The sequence below is a fragment of the Chlorocebus sabaeus genome, chromosome 23 (genome assembly GCF_047675955.1).
Source record: "Chlorocebus sabaeus isolate Y175 chromosome 23, mChlSab1.0.hap1, whole genome shotgun sequence".
Classification (NCBI taxonomy): domain Eukaryota; kingdom Metazoa; phylum Chordata; class Mammalia; order Primates; family Cercopithecidae; genus Chlorocebus; species Chlorocebus sabaeus.
Genome location: NC_132926.1, coordinates 42,792,492 through 42,813,718, shown reverse-complemented (window position 1 = coordinate 42,813,718; position 21,227 = coordinate 42,792,492). Strand labels below are relative to the sequence as shown.

Genomic DNA, 21,227 nt, shown 5'->3' with positions numbered 1-21,227 from the left:
AAAATCTGGTGAAATATATGAATTTAAGTGTTAAACATCTTAAGCTGTCATCTAGAACAGGATTTTTAAATTTTTACTTAAGTTTTTTGAGACGGAGATTCGCTTTGTCACCAGGCTGGAGTGCAGTGGTGCAATCTTGGCTCACTGCAACCTCCGCCTCCCAAAAGTGGTTCTGCTGCCTCAGCCTCCCCAGTAGCTGGGACTATAAGCATGCGCCACCACGCCCAGCTAATTTTTGTACTTTTAGAGATGGGGTTTCACCATGTTGACCAGGCTGGTCTCAATCTCTTGACCTCGTGATCCTCACCCCTCGGCCTCCCAAAGTGTTGGGATTACAGGTGTGAGCCACTGTGCCTGGCCTATTTTTATTTTTTGAAATGCGGTCTCACTCTGTTGCTCAGGTTGGAATGCAGTTGCACCATCTCAGTTCACTGCAACCTCTGCTTCCCAGGTTCAAGCAATGCTCCTGCCTCAGCCTCTTGAGTAGCTGGGACTACAGCTGTGCACCACCACACCTGGCTTATATTTTGTATTAGAAGACATGGGGTTTCACCACGTTGGCCAGGGCTGCTCTCGAGCTCCTCACCTCAAGTGATCCACCTGCCTTGGCCTCCCAAAATGCTGGGATTATAGGCGTGAGCCACTGCGCCCAGCCTAGAATGGGATTTTTAAAAGGAAAGAAAATTGATTTTCTGGAACATTGAAAGTTGGAATTATTGACAATAGATTATTGACAGGAAGCACAGACGTCTCAGAATACTGTTACAGCTATTTTTTTTTTTTTTTCCAGCACATTTACATGGAAATACTGGTGTTACAACTTTTTTTTTTTTTTTTTTGAGACAATCTTGCTCTCTGTCGCCCAGGCTGGAGTGCAGTGGCGTGATCTTGGCTCACTGCTACCTCCACCTCCCGGATTCAAGCGATTCTCCTGCCTCAACCTCCTGAGTAGCTGACACTACAAGCGCCTGCCACCATGCCCGGCTAATTTTTGTATTTTTAGTAGAGGCAGGGTTTCACCATGTTGGCCAGGCTTTTGTAGAACTTCTGACCTCAAATGATCCACCCACCTCAGCCTCCCAAAGTGGTGGGATTACAGGCCTGAGCCACTGCACCAGGCCATACAACTAACATTTTTATTCAAACATGAAGACAAAAGATATTTTGGACACTGGCTTAGAATGATAAATCCTCAGGTAGCCTTTGGAACTATTTTACAAAGATAGGAAGTTAGGGGAAGATGATGAGTATAAGAAACAATTATGAGTGGCCGGCATGGTGGCAGATATCTGTAATCCCAGCACTTCAGGAGGCTGAGGTGGGCTGATCACCTGAGGTCAGGAGTTCGAGATGAGCCTGGCCAACATGGTGAAACCCCATCTCTACTAAAAATACATAAATTAGCCAGGCATGGTGTTACACGCTTGTAATCCCAGCTACTCGGGAGGCAGAGGTTGCAGTGAACCGAGATCGTGCAGCTGCACTTCAACCTGGGCAACAGAGTGAGACTCCATGTCAAAAAGAAACAATTATGAGTGATGAATTTATTTATTCTTGTTTTTGAGACAGGGTCTTGCTGTGTCACCCGGGCTGAAGTGCAGTGGCGTGATCTTGGCTCACTGCAGCCTCTGCCTCCCAAACTCAAGCAATTCTCCTGCCTTAGCCTTCTGAGTAGCTGGGACTACAAGGGAGCACCACCATGCCCAGCTAATTTTTTTTTTTTTTTTTTTTTTTTTTTTGAGACAGAGTCTTGCTCTGTTGCCCCAGCTGGAGTGCAGTGGCATGGTCTCGGCTCACTGCAAGCTCCACCTCCCGGGTTCACGCCATTCTCCTGCGTCAGCCTCCCGAGTAGCTGGGACTGCAGGTGCCCACCACAACTCCTGGCTAATTTTTTTTGTATTTTTAGTAGAGATGGGGTTTCACCGTGTTAACCAGGATGGTCTAGATCTCCTTACCCCGTGATCTGCCCGTCTCGGCCTCCCAAAGTGCTGGGATTACAAGCGTGAGCCACTGCACGCGGCCACACCAGGCTAATTTTTGTATCTTTTTTTTTTTTTTTTTTTTTTTTAGTCAGAGTTTTGCTCTTATTGCCTAAACTGAAGTACAGGGCGCAGTCTCTGCTCACTGCAACCTCCACCTCCCAGGTTCTAGCAATTCTCTTGCCTCAGCCTCCCCAGTAGCTGGGATTACAGGTGCCCGCCACCACACCCAGCTAATTTTTGTATTTTTGGTAGAGACAGGGTTTTGCCATGTTGGCCAGGCTGGTCTTGAACTCCTGACCTCAGGTGATCTGCCCGTCTTGGCCTCCCAAAGTGCTGGGATTACAAGTGTGAGCCACCGTGCCTGTCCTGAGTGATGAATTTAGTAAAATATAAATGGATAATAATGTGAAGTGTCAAGTATTCAATTCAAAAATTATTTTAAAACATATAGTAAGAGAAAACCTAATAGTAGGAATCTACCAGTGCTAAATTCCACAAAACTGAAGATTGGGAGGGAAGAAGTGTGTAAGTAAAATAATTTTAAAGGGCTTGCCTTGGCTCAGAGCAGGCATTGGGTTGGGTATATTGGAGAAGGAAAGGCATTCTAAATGGGTGTATAGAGTTGTTTTTTGTTGTTGTTTGTTTTCTCTGAGATGGAGTGTTGCTCTGTTGCCCAGGCTGGAGTACAGTGGTGTGATCTTAGCTCACTGCAACCTCCACCTCCCGGGTTCAAGCAATTCTCCTGCCTCAGTCTCCTGAGTAGCTGGGACTACAGGCATACACCACCACGCCTGGCTAATTTTTGTATTTTTAATGGAGACCAGGTTTCACCATGTTGGCCAGGATGGTCTCGATCTCCTGACCTTGTGATCCACCCGCCTCAGCCTCCCAAAGTGCTGGGATTACAGGCATGAGCCACTGCCTCCCGCTCTTGGAGTACGTTTTTAATTGTTAGGAAAATAGTTAAAGCTATTAAGTGTAGGAGAATAAACACCATAGGAAAGAAATAGTTAATAGAACATTTGAAAAAGCATAAGAAAAATAAACATGAAATTATGGTGAAAGACGTAAGACAAAGTATCAGTTATCAAAAATGTTAATTCCTGGCTGGGCAGGGTGTCTCACGCCTGTAATCCCAGCACTTTGGGAGGCTGAGGCAGGCGGATCACAAGGTCAGGAGTTCGAGACCAGCCTGGCCAACATGGTGAAACCCGGTCTCTATTAAAAATACAAAAGGCCGGGCACAGTCACTCATGCCTGTGATCCTAGCACTTTGGGAGGCCGAGGCAGGCGGATCACGAAGTCAAGAGATCGAGACCATCCTGGCCAACATGGTGAAACCCCATCTCTACTAAAAATACAAAATTTAGCTGGACGTGGCGGCACGCACCTGTGATCCCAGCTACTCGGGAGGCTGAGGCAGGAGAATAACTTGAACTGGGGAGGCAGAGGTTGCAGTGAGCTGAAATGCGCCACTACACTCCAGCCTGGTGACAGAGCGAGACTCCATCTCAAAAAATAATAATAAAAATAAAAATAAGAAAAGCCAGGTGTGGTGGCGGGGGCCTATAATCCCAGCTACTCTGGAGGCTGAGACAGGAGAATTGCTTGAACCCAGGAGGCAGAGATTGCAGTGAGCTGAAATTGCGCCACTGCACTCCAGCCTGGGCATCAAAGCGAGACTCCATCTCAAAAAAAAAGTGCTGGGGTTACTCACGCCTGTAACCCCAGCACTTTGGGAGGCCAAGGTGGGTGGATCACCTGAGGTCAGGAGTTCGAGACCAGCCTGACTAACATGAAGAAACCTCGTCTCTCCTAAAAATACAAAAATTAGCTGGGCATGGTGGCGCATGCCTGTAATCCCAGCTACTCGGGAGACTGAGGCAGGAGAATCTCTTGAACCTGGGAGGCGGAGGTTGTGGTGAGCTGAGATCGTGCCATTGCACTCCAGGCTGGGCAATAAGAGTGAAACTCTGTCTCAAAAAAAAAAAAAAAAAAAAGTTCCTTATGAGACAACAATTCTCAGACTGGGTCACATATTCTGTCTACTGTAGTGGAGGACTTGGATAAACCACTTTCAGAATTGAACAGATGAAGTAAAAAAGATGAGTGTAATATATATACATCATTCTTGTACTTTAGAAATAGAAATCACAGGCCAGGTGTGGTGGCTCACACCTGTAATCCCAGCACTTTGGGAGGCCGAGGCAGATGGATCACAAGGTCAGGAGTTCGAGACCAGCCTGGCCAACATGGCAAAACCCCATGTCTACTAAAAATGCAAAAATTAGTGGGTCGTGGTGGCATGTGCCTGTAGTCCCAGCTACTCAGGAGCCTGAGACAGGAGAAGCACTTAAACTTGGGAGGTGGAGGTTGCAGTGAGCCGAGATCGTGCCACTGCATTTCAGCCTGGGTGACAGAGTGAGACACTGTCTCAAAAAAAATAAAATAAAATAAAAATAAAAAAATTGAAATAGTTGAGGTTGAAAGATCATGCCTGCAACTTCTCAAATGGTTAAGCAAAAAAAAAAATAGAGAAAACAGGCAAAAGGCTGTTTGATGAATCTAGATGAAAGGTTTGTGTTCCTTGTACTCTTTCATTTTTTGATATTGGTATAGAAATACACAATTACGGAATAAAGAATCTCAGAATAGATACAGACATGGGAATTTAATTATGATAAACATGAGGAATAAGCTTTCATTGGTGGGGGATGATGTAATTTATATGGAAAAATATAGATCCTTCACAACTCAAATGTTTACATGAACTAAAGATTTAAATGTAAAAACTTGAAACTATAAAAATATTGAGGGAAAATACAGGAAATGTAATCTCATTGTGGAAAAAGACTTTCCAGAAGCTGTAAAGGAAAACAAATGTCATATTTAGCTCATCTGATGGCAAAAATAAAATACAATACATATATAATATCTGGAATTGTTGAAGATACAGCAGAAGGGATGCACCCAAATAGTATAATAGGAATGCATATTGCCACATTTTTATAAATAATTTGTCATCTCTTACAGTTACACATGGCCCTTTACACAGTTATTCCCACTTACAGGAATATATCCTATAGGAAGCACTCTTACCTTGTCTCTACTAAAAAAAAAAAAAAAAAGAGTGATCATAGCAGGATTGTGTGTAATGGCAAAAAGTGGGGAGCGTAAGTGTATATCAGAAGGGGGCAGTTGAGTAAGTGGTGTTGTATCCATTAAAAAGTGAAGTAGGCCAGGTGCGGAGGCTCAAGCCTGTAATCCCAGCACTTTGGGAGGCCGAGACGGGTGGATCACGAGGTCAGTAGATCGAGACCATCCTGGCTAACAAGGTGAAACCCCATCTCTACTGAAAAATACAGAAAAACTAAGGCCGGGCACGATGGCTCAAGCCTGTAATCCCAGCACTTTGGGGGGCCGAGACAGGCGGATCACGAGGTCAGGAGATCGAGACCATCCTGGCTAACACGGTGAAACCCCGTCTCTACTGAAAAGTACAAAAAACTAGCCGGGCGAGGTGGCGGGCGCCTGTAGTCCCAGCTACTCGGGAGGCTGAGGCAGGAGAATGGCGTAAACCCGGGAGGCGGAGCTTGCAGTGATCTGAGATCTGGCTACTGCACTCCAGCCTGGGCGACAGAGCGAGACTCGTCTCAAAAAAAAAAGTGAAGTATACCAATACCTGTTGACTAGGGAAGATTTTATGTAATATATTTAGTATAATTCTGTTAAAATACAGAAATGTTTTATGCATGTTTATATAAACAAAGAATTATGAAAGGATACATATTAAGCTGTTAACATTGATGAATTACCTCTATGATAGGATCAGAGATGGAGAGGGAAAAAATATATACACTTTAGACATTTGTACACCTAACTTTTTTTTTCTTTTTTTTTTCTTTTTTTGTAGGTAGCATGTACTTTTTACATTCATCCCTGTCACTTTTTTTTTTTGAGAGATGGGGTCTTGCTCTATCACCCAGGCTGGAGTGCAATGGTGCAATCATGGTTCAAGTAATCCTCCTGTCTCAGCTTTCCAAGTAATTGGATCTACAGGTGCACACCACCATGCCCAGCTAATTTAAAATGTTTTTTGTATAGATGGGGTCTTGGTATGTTTCCCACACTGATCTTGAATTCCTGATCCCAAGTGATCCTCCCGCATCAGCCTGCACTTCAATGCTTGCGTTCCTAACAAAATTGATCCTAAATTTGTGCAAAGACCCCGCTGTCCAAAAATTTTCAAATGAATACTGAAAGCATAAAGTGAAAAATTACTGTTTATGTCAGATTGAGCATCCCGATTTGAAAATTTGATATCTGAACTGTTCCAAAGTCCAGAACTTTTTGAATGCCAACATGACACAGAATTTCAGATTTGGGATGCTCAACTGCAAGTATAATACAGTATTCCAAAATCTGAAAAAAACCCAAAACACTTCTGGTTCTAAGCATTTTGGGTAAGAGGTACTCCACACTTATTTTGTGATTTTCACTAGGAAAATCTGATTTACATATATTTTAATGACTACTAGATACATTAAACTACTCTTTCTGAGTTAGTCTTGCTGTGTTATCAAAACGTGTTATCTCCTTTGCATGAGGTTAATACTGATCTTTTTTATTTTTGATATATTTTCTGACAGTTTTAGGGTTTTAAAGCATAATATGCCTTGAAACAAATACAGGATGTAAGAAACCTGGGGAAAAATTATTGGCTTTCTTGGTTAATTCCTGCCAGGTTTTTTTTGTTTTTTTTGTTTTGTTTTGTTTTTGAGACGGAGTTTTGCCTTTTTTTTCCCAGGCTGGAATGCAATGGAACGATCTCGGCTCACGGCAGACTCAGCCTCCTGGGTTCAAGTGATTCTCCTGCCTCAACCTCTCCAGTAGTTGTGATTACAGGCATGCACCACCACACCCGACTAATTTTGTGTTTTTAGTAGAGATGGGGTTTCTCCATGTTGGTCAGGCTGGTCTCAAACTCCCGACCTCAGGTGATCTGCCTGCCTCAGCCTCCTGAAGTGCTGGGATTAGAGACGTGAGCCACCATGCCCAGCCTGCATGCCAGTGGTATAGCAGTCAGAAAGAGGCATGAGCCAAAGATAAGATAGTAACAGATGAGGTCGGCATGGTAGCTCACGCCTGTCTGTAATCCTGCACTTTGAGAGGCCAAAGCGGGTGGATCACCTGAGGTTGGGAGTTTTGAGACAGGCCTGACCAATGTGGAGAAACCTCCGTCTCTACTAAAAATACAAAATTAGCCAGGCATTGTGGCGCATTCCTGTAATCCCAGCTATTCAGGAGGCTGAGGCAGGAGAATCGCTTGAACCCAGGAGGTGGAGGTTGTGGTGAGCTGAGATCGCACCATTGCACTCCAGCCTGGGCAACAAGAGCGAAACTCCGTCTCAAAAAAAAACAAAAGTAACAGATGACTATAGTCGACTTCTCAGTTTTGTGTTTTTGTTTTCCTCTGTGACTTATTTGTACCAGAGTTTGTTTTTTTATTGTATTAAGTCATTACGTGCTTTCGGTCCTTAAAGGTCATTCAAGCAAATTAGTTCCTTATTTTGTGTGTCCAGCATTTCTTCTAAGTTTTAATTATTTTTGTTCTGGAGAAAGACATTCTCTCAGGGAAGACCCTCAACATATATAGGTTTGAGTTCATTGACTCTTGGGATATTGAAGCCATTTGTTTCTGGCTTTTTCTGAATAGGATGATAATATACCCCAGCTGTTGTACACATTTTTATTGTGTATTATTTTCTTAAGGGTTACCCTGGAGATTATAATTAACTTCTTAGTTTGTAACAATTCAGTTTGCGTTAATATCAGCTTAGTTTCAAGTGTATCCAAAAGACTATAGCTTAGTGTCCCCTGCCATTATTACATTTGTAATTACAAAATAATTACATGTATTTTGTAATTTGTTACTACAAAATACATGTTTATACATTGTATGCCCTTTAACATAGATTTATAATTCTTGTATTATGCGTTTGTCTTTTTTTGTGTGTGTGTGAGACAGAGTCTCAATGTTGTTGGCCTGGGATAGAGTGCAGTGGCACTGTCTCGGCTCACTGTACCCTCTGCCTCCTGGGTTCCAGCAGTTCTGCCTCAGTCTCCCGAGTAGCTGAGATTACAGGTGCCTGCCACCATACCCACCTAATTTTTTTGTATTTTTAGTAGAGACGGAGTTTCGCCATGTTGGCCAGGCTGGTCTCGATCAACTGACCTCAGGTGATTCACCTACTTCGGCCTCCCAAAGTACTGGGATTACAGGCATGAGCCACTGTGCCCAGCCTTGTCTTTTAAATAATGTAGAAAGAAAGAGGAGTAATAAGCCAAAATATGTTATTACAGACTTTTGTGTCTACCTGTATAAGTTACTTTTACTGGCATTTTAATTTTGTGTGGATTCAGTTTAATGTCTATTGAGTTCTTTCAGCCTGCACGACTCACTTTAGCTTTTCTTATAGGACGGGTCTACTAGTGACAAACTGTCCATTTTTGCTTATCTGGGAATGACTTAATTTCTCCTTCATTTTTGAAAGGGTAGTTTTGCCAGATAAAGAATTCTTGGTTCGATTGTTTTTCTTTCAGCATTTTGAATATGTTACCTTCTGACCTCCATGGTTTCTGGTGAGAAATCAGCTGTTAATCTTATTGAGGATCCCTTGTATGTAATGAGTTGCTTCTCTTGATGTTTTCAAGATGCCCTCTTTGTCTTTCAACAATTCGATTGTATTATGTATTGGTATGGGTCATATTGAGTTGATCCTACTTGGGATTAATTGGGCTTCTTAGATACATAGATTTGTGTCTTTTTATCAAATTTGGGGAGTTTTAGGCTGTTATCTCTTCAAATGTTTCTGACCTATTCTCTTCTTCTGGGAATTCCATTATATAAATTTTGGCACAGTCGATGTCTCCTGGGTCTCTACGTTCTGTTCATTTTTCTTCATTTCCTCATTCTGCTTCTCAGACTGGATAAATCTCAATTGACCTTTCCTTAAATTCGCTGATTCTTTTTTCTCCCTGCTTGTATCTGCTGTTGAACCCCTCTAGTAAATTTTTCATTTCAGTCGTACCTTTTTTTTTTTTTTTTTTTTTTGAGATGGAGTCTTGCTGTGTTGCCCAGGCTGGAGTGCAGTGGCATGGTCTCAGCTCACTATAACTTCCAACCTCCACCTCCTGGTTCAAGCGATACTCCTGGCTCAGCCTCCTGAGTAGCTGGGACTACAGGCACGTGCTACCACATCTGACTAAATTTTGTACTTTTAGTAGAAATGGGGTTTCACTATGTTGGCCAGGCTGGTCTTGAACTCCTGACCTTGTGATCCTCCTACCTCGGCCTCCCAGAGTCCCAAAGTGCTGGGATTACAGGTATGAGCCACCACACCTGGCCCAGTTGTACTTTTAAACTCTAGAATTTCTATTTGTCTCTCTTTTTTTTTTTTTTTAATTTTACTTATTTATTTATTTATTTATTTATTTTGGAGACAGAGTTTTCACTCTTGTTGCCTTGCCCAGGCTGGAGTGCAGTGGTACGATCTCTGCTCACTGCAATGTCCACTTCTTGGGTACAAACTATTCTCCTGCCTCAGCCTCCCAAGTAGTTGGGATTACAGGCACTCACCCCCATGTCTGGCTAAATTTTTTGAATTTTTAGTAGAGACGGGGTTTCACCATGTTGTCCAGGCTGGTCTCGAACTCCTGACGTCAGATATCTGCCTGCCTTGGCCTCTCAAAGTGCTGGAATAACAGGCGTGAGCCACCGCAGCCCATTATTTGTCTCTATTGATATTCTCTATTTGGTGAGACATCATTCTATGGTTCCTTTTATTTTTTCTACATGGTTTCCTTTAGCTCTTTTAACGTATTTAATGTACTTGATTTGAAGTCTTTGACCAGGCACAGTGGCACTTTAGGAGGCTGATGCGGGCAGATCACCTGAGGTCAGGAGTTCGAGACCAGCCTGGCCAACATGGTGAAACCCTGTCTCTACTAAAATAATACAAAAATTAGCTGGGTGTGGTGGCAGGCGCCTGTAATGACCAGCTACTTGGGAGACTGAGGAAGGAGAATCGCTTGAACCTGGGAGGCAGAGGTTGCAGTGAGCCAAAATCAAGCCACTGCACTCCAGCCTGGGCAACACAGGGAGACTCTGTCTCAAAAAATAAATAAATAAATAAATAGGCTGGGTGCGGTGGCTCACACCTGTAATCCCAGCACTTTGGGAGGCACCTGAGGTCAGGAGTTTGAGACCAGGCTGGTCAACATGGTGAAAACCCCATCTCTACTAAAAACTACAAAAATTAGCCAGACATGGTTGTAGGTGCCTGTGATCCCAGCTACTTGGCAGGTTGAGGCAGGAGAATCACTTGAACCCAGGGGGCAATGAACTTGAGATCATGCCATTGCACTTCAGCCTGGGTGACAAAGCAAAACTCTGTCTCAAAAACAATACATTAAATAAATAAAGTCGGCCGGTCATGGTGGCTCATGCCTGTAATACCAGCACTTTGGGAGGCCGAGGCAGGCGGATCACGAGGTCAGGAGTTCGAGACTAGCCTGACCAACATGGCAAAACCCCATCGCTACTAAAAGTACAAAAATTAGCCAGGCATGGTGGCGTGCACCTGTAATCCCAGCCACTCGGGAGGCTGAGGCAGGAGAATCACTTGAACCCAGGAGGTAGAGGTTGCAGTGAGCCAAGATCACGCCATTATACGCCAAGCCTGAGCAAAAAGAGCAAAAAACTCCTCCTCAAAAATAATAAATAAATAAAGTCTTTGTCTAATCTAATATCTGGGCTCCCTTGGGGACAGTTTCTATTAATTTATTTTTTGCCTGTGTATGAGTCATACATTTTTCTTTGCATGTCTCATACTTTTTGTTGAAAATGACATTGTGGGCTGGGCACGGTGACTCACGCCTGTAATCCCAACACTTTGAGAGAGAGGCCAAGGTGGGTGGAGTATTTGATGTCAGGAGTTCGAGACCAGCCTAGCCAACATGGTGAAACTCCGTCTCTACTAAAAATATACAGAAAATTAGCCAGGTGTGCTGGCATGCGCCTCTGGTCCCAGCGACTCGGGATGCTGAGGCAGGAGAATCACTTGAACCTGGGAGGTGGAGGTTGCAGTGAGCTGAGATCCAGCCACTGCACTTCAGCCTGAGTGACAGTGCAAGACTCCGTCTCAAAAAAAAAAGGAAAAAAAAATGACATTTTGAATAATACAATGTGGTGATTCTGGAAATTAGATTCTCCCCAGGTTTGTTGCCACTTATTGTAGTTGTCATTTTAGTACCTCTTCTGAAAGAGTTTAGTAAAATTTGTATTTTTTTGTGTGTGGCCATTGAAGTCTCTCTTCCATTAGCTTAGTGGTCAGCTAGTAATTTGACAGATTTTTTAAAATGCCTTGAAGCAAAAAGCAACTCCCCTAGTCTTGGCATATGGGTCCTGTGGATGTGTTGAGGCACACCTTCAACAACTCTGCCTTTGCCTTAACTTGCTGCATGGGCAGAGCCTGAAATTCAGCCAGAGGTGAAAACTTAGGGCCTTTTCAGGTCTTTTCTGAGTATCTGCTCAGCACTGACATGCCCATGGCTTTCTAGGACTACCAGAATATGTGGGAGCTTTTCAAAGCTCTTACTCTCAAAGCATCTCCTTCACCAGCCTTTCTTCCCAGGCTTTTTACTGTGTTGATTGTTTGCCCTGTTATTGCTACTATATTTACCCTTAACTGTTTTTGACAAATATGTGTGCTACTGCCCCATCCCACTCCCCACAGCAAACTCTTGAGCCAGTCCTTCAGGGAGCCAGGTCAAAACAACCAGAGTTCTTTGTTAATATTTATTATATTGCAGCCAGGCGCTGTGGCTCACGCCTGTAATCCAAACACTCTGGGAGCTTGAGGCTGGCGGATCACGAGGTCAAGAGATCGAGACCATCCTGGCCAACAAGGTGAAACCACGTCTGTACTAAAAATACAAGCATTAGCTGGGCGCAGTGGCGCATGCCTGTAGTCCCAGCTACTCGTGAGGCTGAGGAAGGAGAATCGCTTGAACCTGGGAGGCAGAGGTTGCAGTGAGCTGAGATTATGCCACTACACCCCAGCCTGGGCAACAGAGCAAGACTCCGTCTCAAAAAAAATAAAAATAATATTTATATTGCTACCTCCAACTTGTACCAAGAACACAGGCTGTTGTCTTCAAGGCTTACCAAGCTCCAAGTGGGAGATGGCACCAGGGTAGTTTAAAATACCACAGAGGTATTTTACCAGAATTGAACTTTTTTTTTTTTCTTAAGCATTCCTTTGGAAGTTTATCGTTGCATTGGCAGTTCTTTTTAGTAGTTTTGTAGAGATAGGGGTCTCGCTATGTTGCCCGTGCTGGTTTTGAACAGCTGGGTCTGGAGATCCACCTCAGACTCCCAAAGTGCGGGCCCTGGTGCATGTTTTAGAGTCAGGCTACTTGACTTGAATTTCAACTCCACTGTTCAGTAGTTGTGTAACCTGGAACAAGTTACTTAAGACTTAGTTCTTTGTCATGGAAATGAATTTGGCCATAATCCCTACAACCACAGGACTTTTGTGAGTATTAAATAGATGATGACTGTAAGGGCCTTAAATACAATACTGTTGTTGAATATGTGTTTACTTTTTAAGAAAAATGTATACAATATTAGCAGTGCTTACTTTTGGGAAAAGGATTTGGAGTGAGGATTGTGTCTGGTGGTAGGGAGGGAGTCAGCTACCTTTTTTGCTCATTGTTTCTGTCACAGTTGAAAATGTATAGCTGAGCCGGGAGTGGTGGCACACACCTGTAATCCCAGCACTTTGGGAGGCAGAGGCGGGCGGATCACAAGGTCAGGAGTTTGAGATCAGCCTGACCAACATGATGAAACCCCGCCTCTACTAAAAATACATAACTTAGCAGGGCGTGGTGATGCACGCCTGTAATCCCAGCTACTCAGAAGGCTGAGGCAGGAGAATCACTTGAACCAGGGAGGCGGAAGTTGCAGTGAGCCGAGATCGTGCCACTGCACTCCAGCCTGGTTGACAGAGTGAGACTCCATCTCAAAAAAAAAAAAAGAAAATGTATAGCTAAAAGACTGACTAGCATTGAACACACTGGGTTCAAGAGAACTGAAAATATGCTTATATAAAAACTTGTACACAAATACCGATAACAGCAATATTTATAGCCAGAAAGTGGAAACAACCGCAGATGTTCATTAATCACAGTAAATAAACAAAATGTGTATCTCCATATAATGGAATATTATTTGCAATTAAAAGGAATGAAATGCTGATACCTGCTACAACATAGGTGAACCCTGAAAACATTGTAGTAAGTGAAAGAAGCCAGACATGAGAAGAGGACACATATTTTATGATTCCATTTATATGCAATGTTCAGAATAGGCAAATCTATAGAGACAGACAGTAGACTAGTGGTTGCCTGCTGTTGGGGGCCTTGGGAAATAGAGAGTAACTACAGATGGGTATGGAGTTTCTTTTTGGGGTGGCAAAAATGTTCTGGAATTAGGTAGTGGTGGTGGTGTTAAAACCACTGAATCAAACACTTTAAAATAGTAAATTCTTTTTTTGAGATGAGGTCTTACTCTGTTGCCCAGGCTGGAATGCATGGCGTGCGATCATGGCTGTCTGCAGCCTTAACCTCGGGCTCATGTGATCCTCCCACCTCACCCTTTTGAGTATCTGGGACCACAGGCCTGCACCACCACACCCAGCTAAGTTTTTTTTTTAAGACAGAGTCTCACTCTGTCTCCCAGGCTGGAGAGTGCATTGGCACAATCTTGGCACACTGCAACCTCCACCTCCCAGGTTCAAGTGATTCTCCTGCCTCAGCCTCCCCAGTAGCTGGGATTACAGGCATGTGCCACCACATCCAGCTAATTATTAGTAGACGGGGTTTCACCATATTGGCCAGGCTGGTCTCGAACTCCTGACCTCGTGATCCGCCCGCCTTGGCCTCCCAAAGTGCTGGGATTACAGGCGTGAGCCACCACACCTAGCCTTTTTTTCTTTAGAGGAACTGATTATTATTTAGTCAAGACTTGCTATCAAAACAGTTTTTCATCCAAGTTTAATGATAAAAATAATAGTCATTGTCTTTTTTCTGTCTTGTCTGCTAAAGTGCCTCAATTTCCTAACAAATCATACTATCATATTTTCTTTTCTTTTTGACACAGTTTTGCTCTGTCACCCAGGCTGGAGTGCAATGGCGCAATCTTGGCTCACTGCAACCTCCACCTCCCGGGATTAAGCGATTCTCCTGCCTCAGCCTTCCAAGTAGCTGGGATTACAGGCATGCACCACCATGTCCAGCTGATTTTTGTATTTTTTAAGAAGAGACAAGGCCGGGCGCGGTGGCTCAAGCCTGTAATCCCAGCACTTTGGGAGGCCGAGACGGGCGGATCACGAGGTCAGGAGATCAAGACCATCCTGGCTAACACGGTGAAACCCCGTCTCTACTAAAAATACAAAAAACTAGCCGGGCGAGGTGGCGGGCGCCTGTAGTCCCAGCTACTCGGGAGGCTGAGGCAGGAGAATGGCGTAAAACCCGGGAGGCGGAGCTTGCAGTGAGCTGAGATCCAGCCACTGCACTCCAGCCCGGGATACAGAGCAAGACTCCGTCTCAAAAAAAAAAAAAAAAAAAAAAAAAAAAAAGAAGAGACAGAGTTTCACCCTGTTGGTCAGGCTGGTCTTGAACTCCTGACCTCGTGATCCACCCACCTTGGCCTCCCAAAGTGCTGGGATTACAGGCGTGAGCCACTGCGCCCAGCCTCATGTTTTCTTTCTACCATCACCGTAGCACATAACTCTGAATCTGTTTCTGCCTTTCTTTTGTTTGGTTGCATTGTTGTTTTTCGAGACAGGGTCTTGCTCTGCCGCCCAGGCTGGAGTGCAGTGGCACTATCTCAGCTCACTGCCACCTTTACCTCCCAGGCTCAGGAGATCCTCCTACCTTGGCCTCCCAAGTGGGACTGCAGGCATGCACCACTGACCTGGCTTTGCCATATTGTCCACGCTGGTCTCAAACTCCTGGGCTCAAGCGATCCACCCCTGTCAACCTCCCAAAGTGCTGGGATTACAGGCAGGAGCCGTGCCCAGCTTGTTTCTGTCTGCCTTTCTTTTTTTCTTTCTTTCTTTTTTTTTTTTTTTTCTTTTTTGGAGGCAGGGTCTTGCTTTCTTGCCCAGGCTGAAGTGCAGTGGTGTGATCTCGCCTCTCTGCAACCTCTGCCTTCCAGGTTCCAGTGATTCTCTTGCCTCAGCCTCCCAGATAGTTGGGATTATAGGCATGCACCACCACATCCAGCTAGTTTTTTGTATTTGTAGTACATAGATGGGATTCTCTATGTTGCCCAGGCTGGTTTCGAACTCTTGGGCTCAAGCAATCCGGCTGCTTTGGCCTCCCAAAATGCTGGAATTACTGGAGTAAGCCACAGAGCCCAGCCTGCGTTTCTTTTGTAGACATACATATTATAGCTAGGACAGAAGTTCCCAGAAATTTTTAGTTGATGACCTCTCAACAATTAAAATTTTCACCACTGTGATCCTATTGTCATTCGTATCTAGTATTTGTCATATTACATGAACAGCTATGGATTTTTATTACACTTATGTCCTCTTAAGGGTAAATCCATAAAATTTAAAGGGCCAGGCAACACATAGGACTAGTCTTTTCCCTGAAACGTATCCCAAAGGGAAAAAAAATACATATATTTCCAGTAGATTTTAGATTTAGTATTTTACTTGATTATGATAAATTTGAACTAAGCAGACCTCATTAGACCTTTCTTTGGCACAAGTCACAATACTGCTTGAGTTTACGTACAGGTGAATTGTTTTATGTAAACCTGTTTTTAGCGATTTCAAACTTAATGAATTGGAATATTTTAGAATGTGAAACCTTGTGCTTCAAACATTTAGCCTGCAATGTATCAATTAGGTTAGATCATGTTATCAGCTATTGAGTAGTATAAGACATCAGGCTTGTATTTGATACTACTTATACTCAGATGAAAAGATACTGGGCTGGGCGCGATGACTCATGCATGTAATCCCAGCACTTTGGGAGGCCAAGACAGGTGGATCATTTGAGGTCTTGAGTTCAAGATTAGCCTGGCCAACATGGTGAAACCCAGTCTCTACAAAAATACAAAAGTTAGCCGCGTGATAATGGCACACGCCTCTAATCCTAGCTACTCTGGAGGCTAAGGCAGGAGAATTGCTTGAGCCTGGGAGGCGGAGGTTGCTGCACTCCAGTCTAGGTGACACAATGAGACCCTGTCTCAAAAAAAAAAACGGATACTAGATGCCTGAAATTCACTGTACAGTGAGAAAATCCAGACATGGCAGAACTTGACATGGACCTAGAGAAAAAGCAGACACAGAATGGGCTATGAAGGAGAGATCAGAACTATACCTGAAGAACCTGAGAGGTTATTAAAAATCTGTTTGTTTTAGGCCAGGCATGGTGGCTCACGTCTGTAATCCTAGCACTTTGGGAGGCCGAGGCGGGCGGATCACGAGGTCAGGAGATCGAGACCATCCTGGCTAACACAGTGAAAACCCGTCTCTACTAAAACAGTACAAAAAATTAGCTGGGCCTGGTGGCAGACGCCTGTAGTCCCAGCTACTCGGGAGGCTGAGGCAGGAGAATGGCGTGAACCTGGGAGGCAGAGCTTGCAGCGAGCCAAGATCGCACCACTGCACTCCAGCCTGGGCGACAGAGCAAGACTCTGTCTCAAAAAAAAAAAAAAAAAATCTGTTTTCACTTTCAATCCCTGGACTTTTTGAAGTCAGTTTTTAAAAACTGAATTTGCTCTTCATCATTTAATCACTTGATGACTTGGTGACTCAGTCTTCCAGACTGTGTGTGGCGGCGGCGGCGGCGGCGGTGCTGGTGGTGGTGGCGGTGGTTGTTTGAGGTGGAGTTTCACTCTGTTGCCTGGGCTGGAGTGCAGTGGTGCGATCTTGGCTCGCTGCAACCTCCACCTCCTGGGTTCAAGTGATTCTCCCACCTCAGCCTCCTGAGTAGCTGGGACTACAGGCATGTGCCACCATGCCCAGCTAATTTTTTCATTTTTAGTTTTTTTTTTTTTTTGAGATGGAGTTTCACTCTTTTTGCCCAGGATGGAGTGCAATGGCTCGATCTCGGCTCACCACAACGTCTGCCTCCCAGGTCAAGCGATTCTCCTGCCTCAGCCACCCGAGTAGCTGGGATTACAGGCATGCACCACCACCCCAGCTAATTTTGTAGTTTTAGTAGAGACAGGGATTCACCATGTTGGTCAAGCTGGTCTTGAACTCCTGACCTCAGGTGATCCACCCGCCTCGGCCTTCCAAAGTGCTGAGATTACAGGCATGAGCCACTGCCCCTGACCTTTTTTATATTTTTAGTAGAGACAGGGTTTCACCATGTTAGGCTGGTCTCAAACTCCTGACCTTAAATGATTCACCTGCCCGGGCCTCCCAAAGTGTCGGAATTATAGGCATGAGCCACTGTTCCCGGCCGACCATGCTTGCTTTATAAAGCGAGTGATATGTAATATAAAATATAAATTGGATGGTTTGGAGAGTCCCATGTAAGCAACTGATGTACTTCATTTCGTTATCAGAAAACATTAGATGTGGCCAGGCACGGTGGTGCACACCTGTAATCCCAGCACTTTGGGAGGCCAAGGCAGGCAGATCATCTGAGGTCAGGAGTTCAAGACCAGCCTGGCCAACATGGTGAAACTCCGTCTCTACTAAAGATACAAAAAATTGGCCGGGCGCGGTGGCTCAAGCCTGTAATCCCAGCACTTTGGGAGGCCGAGGCGGGTGGATCACGAGGTCAGGAGATCGAGACTATCCTGGCTAACATGGTGAAACCCCGTCTCTACTAAAAATACAAAAAAAAAACTAGCTGGGCGTGGTGGCGGGCGCCTGTAGTCCCAGCTACTTGGGAGGCTGAGGCGGGAGAATGGCGTGAACCCAGGAGGCGGAGCTTGCAGTGAGCCGAGATTGCGCCACTGCACTCCAGCCTGGGAGACACAGCGAGACTCCGTCTCAAAAAAAAAAAAAAAAAAAGATACAAAAAATTAGCTGGGCATGGTAGCACGTGCCTGTAATCCCAGCTACTTGGGAGGCTGGGGTGGGAGAATTGCTTAAACCTGGGCAGTTGAGGTGGCAGTGAACCAAGATCATGCCAGTGCATTCCAGCCTTGGTGACAGAGTGAAACTCCATCTCAAAAAAAAAAAAAAAAAACCAACAAAAAGGAAAACATTAGATGTTTTAGGCTATCCTCTCCTATTACAACATTACAATCATTTGGAAAAAAAATATGAAGCTTTCCAATTGTGCAGCTTACCGTGTATCATCTGCCTCTAACACCTATTCATGATGCCTACTAATAAACAGATGCTCATTAAGAACTGAAAGAATCAGCTGGGCCCGGTGGCGCATGCATATAATCCCAGCACTTTGAGAGGTTGAGGTGGGGAGGATCACTTGAGCCCAGAAATTCGAGACCAGCCTGGGTAACACAGACCTTGTTTCTACAAAAAAATAAAAAAAATTCAGCTGGGTGGTGTGGTGGTGCACACCTGTAGTCCCAGTTACTTGGGAGGCTGAGGCAAGAGATCAAGGCTGTGGTGAGCCATGATCACACCACTGCACTCCAGCCTGGATGAAGGAGTGAAACCTTGTCTCAAAAAGAAAAAACCCTGAATAAATAAGTAAATTAACTGTGTTGTTGTTCTTTTAAGGTTAAAAACGACAACCAACATCAGCCATGAAAGATCCAAGTCGCAGCAGTACTAGCCCAAGCATCATCAATGAAGATGTGATTATTAACGGTCATTCTCATGAAGATGACAATCCATTTGCAGAGTACATGTGGATGGAAAATGAAGAAGAATTCAATAGACAAGTTAGTTTTTTGTACAAACATGTTCTTTTTCATAGTCCATTCTGGCCCTCAATATGATTGTACTTGTCCGTGAAATGTGTTTATCTTGTCCTATATGTATGAAGTATGTAGATTGATGTGCCACCACTCCTACTTAATTTGGCTGCTGATTACTACCAGGCTTAACTGCTTATGGAAATAACCTGGGGAGCTTGTTTCAGGGTCCCACCCTAGAGATTCTGAATCAGGAGGATGAGGGTGGAACCATGGAAAACTTATTCAAAGCTCCCAGATGATTCCAGTGAGCAATCAGATTTGGAAACCACTGCCTTACGCCAGTCAGATTGCTGTGTTACTGTGAAAGTCAAGAGAATTTAGGAGTCAGGAGTAGACAGGCACAGAAAAAAGAGACAGGCATCTCTTTTTACTTCTTCCCTGCCACTCTCAATGGAAAAAAGAATATTCTACTAATAAAAGTAAAAACAGAAAAACCCTAAACAGATCTTCGCAGGTCATTATGGTAAGCATTTTTTTTCCTTAGCACAGAAGCAGAAAAGAAAGTGTGACCTTGTGCCTTTAAATGGTTTAGTTCCAGATATTTTAAGCCATTCCTAGTGATATCTACCAAGTGTGCTACAAATTATCCTTTATTACAAATCTAGATAGAAGAGGAGTTATGGGAAGAAGAATTTATTGAACGCTGTTTCCAAGAAATGCTGGAAGAGGAAGAAGAGCATGAATGGTTTATTCCAGCTCGAGATCTCCCACAAACTATGGACCAAATCCAAGACCAGTTTAATGACCTTGTTATCAGTGATGGCTCTTCTCTGGAAGATCTTGTGGTAAAAACTTATTTTTCATCTTTTAAGACCTAGTGCAACTTTTGCATAAGTGGAAAAGCCAGTTCCCATCTATTTAAGAATTCTGCATCTTTTTCCCCTTCAGAAATTGTGCTGCTTCTGGCTGGGCATGGTGACTCACGCCTGTTAATCCCAGCACTTTGGGAGGCCAAGGCTGGTGGTTGACTTGAGGTCAGGAGTTTGAGACCAGCCTGACCAACATGGAGAAACCCCATCTCTACTAAAAATGCAAAATTAGCCAGGCATGGTAGCACATGCCTGTGATCCCAGCTACTCAAGAGGCTGAGGCAGGAGAATCTCTTGAACCTGGCAGATGGAAGTTGCGGCGAGCCGAGGTCGCACCATTGCACTCCAGCCTGGGCAACAAGAGCGAAACTCCATTAAAATAAATAAATAAAAAATGTAAAAATTGGCTGGGCATGGTGGCTCATGCCTTTAATCGCAGCACTTTGGGAGGCCGAGTGGGTGGATCACCTGAGGTTGGGAGTTCAAGACCAGCCTGGCCAACGTAGTGAAACCCCATCTCTACTAAAAATACAAAAATTAGCTGGGTTGGTGGTGCATGCCTGTAATCTCAGCTGCTCAGGAGGCTGAGGCAGGAGAATTACTTGAACCTGGGAGGCGGAGGTTGCAGTGAGTGGAGATGGCACCATTGCACTCCAGCCTGGGCAACAGAGTGACTCTTGACTCAAAAAAAAAAAAAGAAAAAAAAATACAAAAATTAGCTGGACATGGTGGCAGGCACCTGTAGTTCCAGCTACTTGGGAGGCTGAGGCAGGAGAATTGCTTCAACCTGGAAGGCAGAGGTTGCAGTGATCCGAGATCGCGCCACTACACTCCAGCCTGGGTGACAGAGTAAGACTCTGTCTCAAAAAAAAAAAAAAAAAGGAAAAAGAAATTGTGCTGCTTTTTACGATGGAAGCAGAGTCTCATGACATGGAATCACTTCTGGCAACACTGTGGAGCTAGTCTTAAATGGACTTCTAGCCCCTGCTTTTAGTCCTGATGTTGCCCTAGGGTACTTAAATGTCCTAAAGAATTAATAATTTAAAAACACACACAATATTATCATGTTACTTGCCTATACAAAAGTAGCTTGATGGAGAAGTTTTGCTCTTTAATCTTGTTTTGGCTGGGCTCAGTGGCTCATGCCTGTAATCCCAACACTTTGGGAGGCTGAGGCATGTGGATCACAAGGTCAAGAGTTCGAGACCCGCCTGACCAACATGGTGAAACCCCATCTCTACTAAAAATACAAAAATTAGCTGGGCCTGGTGGCACATGCCTATAATCCCAGCTACTCGGGAGGCTAAGGCAGGAGAATCGCATGAATCTAGGGAGTGGAGGTGGCAGTGAGCCAGGATGGCATTGTTGCACTCCAGCCTGAGAGACGGAGTGAGACTTCTCAAAAAAAAAAAAAAAAAAGAAAAAGAAAAAGAAAAATTGGGGAAGCAG

General features: G+C 44.3%; 1 protein-coding gene across 2 annotated transcripts in view; it reads left to right on the top strand.

Annotated features, from left to right (window-relative positions):
- PAIP2 (poly(A) binding protein interacting protein 2) overlaps positions 1–21,227 on the top strand; it is a 30,143-nt gene that overhangs the window by 4,780 nt on the left and 4,136 nt on the right. Inside the window, exons 2-4 of one of the 2 annotated variants that reach the window (XM_073010664.1) lie at positions 11,856–11,952; positions 18,770–18,933; positions 19,575–19,754. In XM_073010664.1, the coding sequence (XP_072866765.1) occupies positions 18,796–18,933; positions 19,575–19,754 (318 nt within the window). In that variant the 5' untranslated portion in view covers positions 11,856–11,952; positions 18,770–18,795. The remainder of the gene's footprint in view (positions 1–11,855; positions 11,953–18,769; positions 18,934–19,574; positions 19,755–21,227) is intronic. The other variant, XM_008014624.3, reaches the window with a different exon arrangement.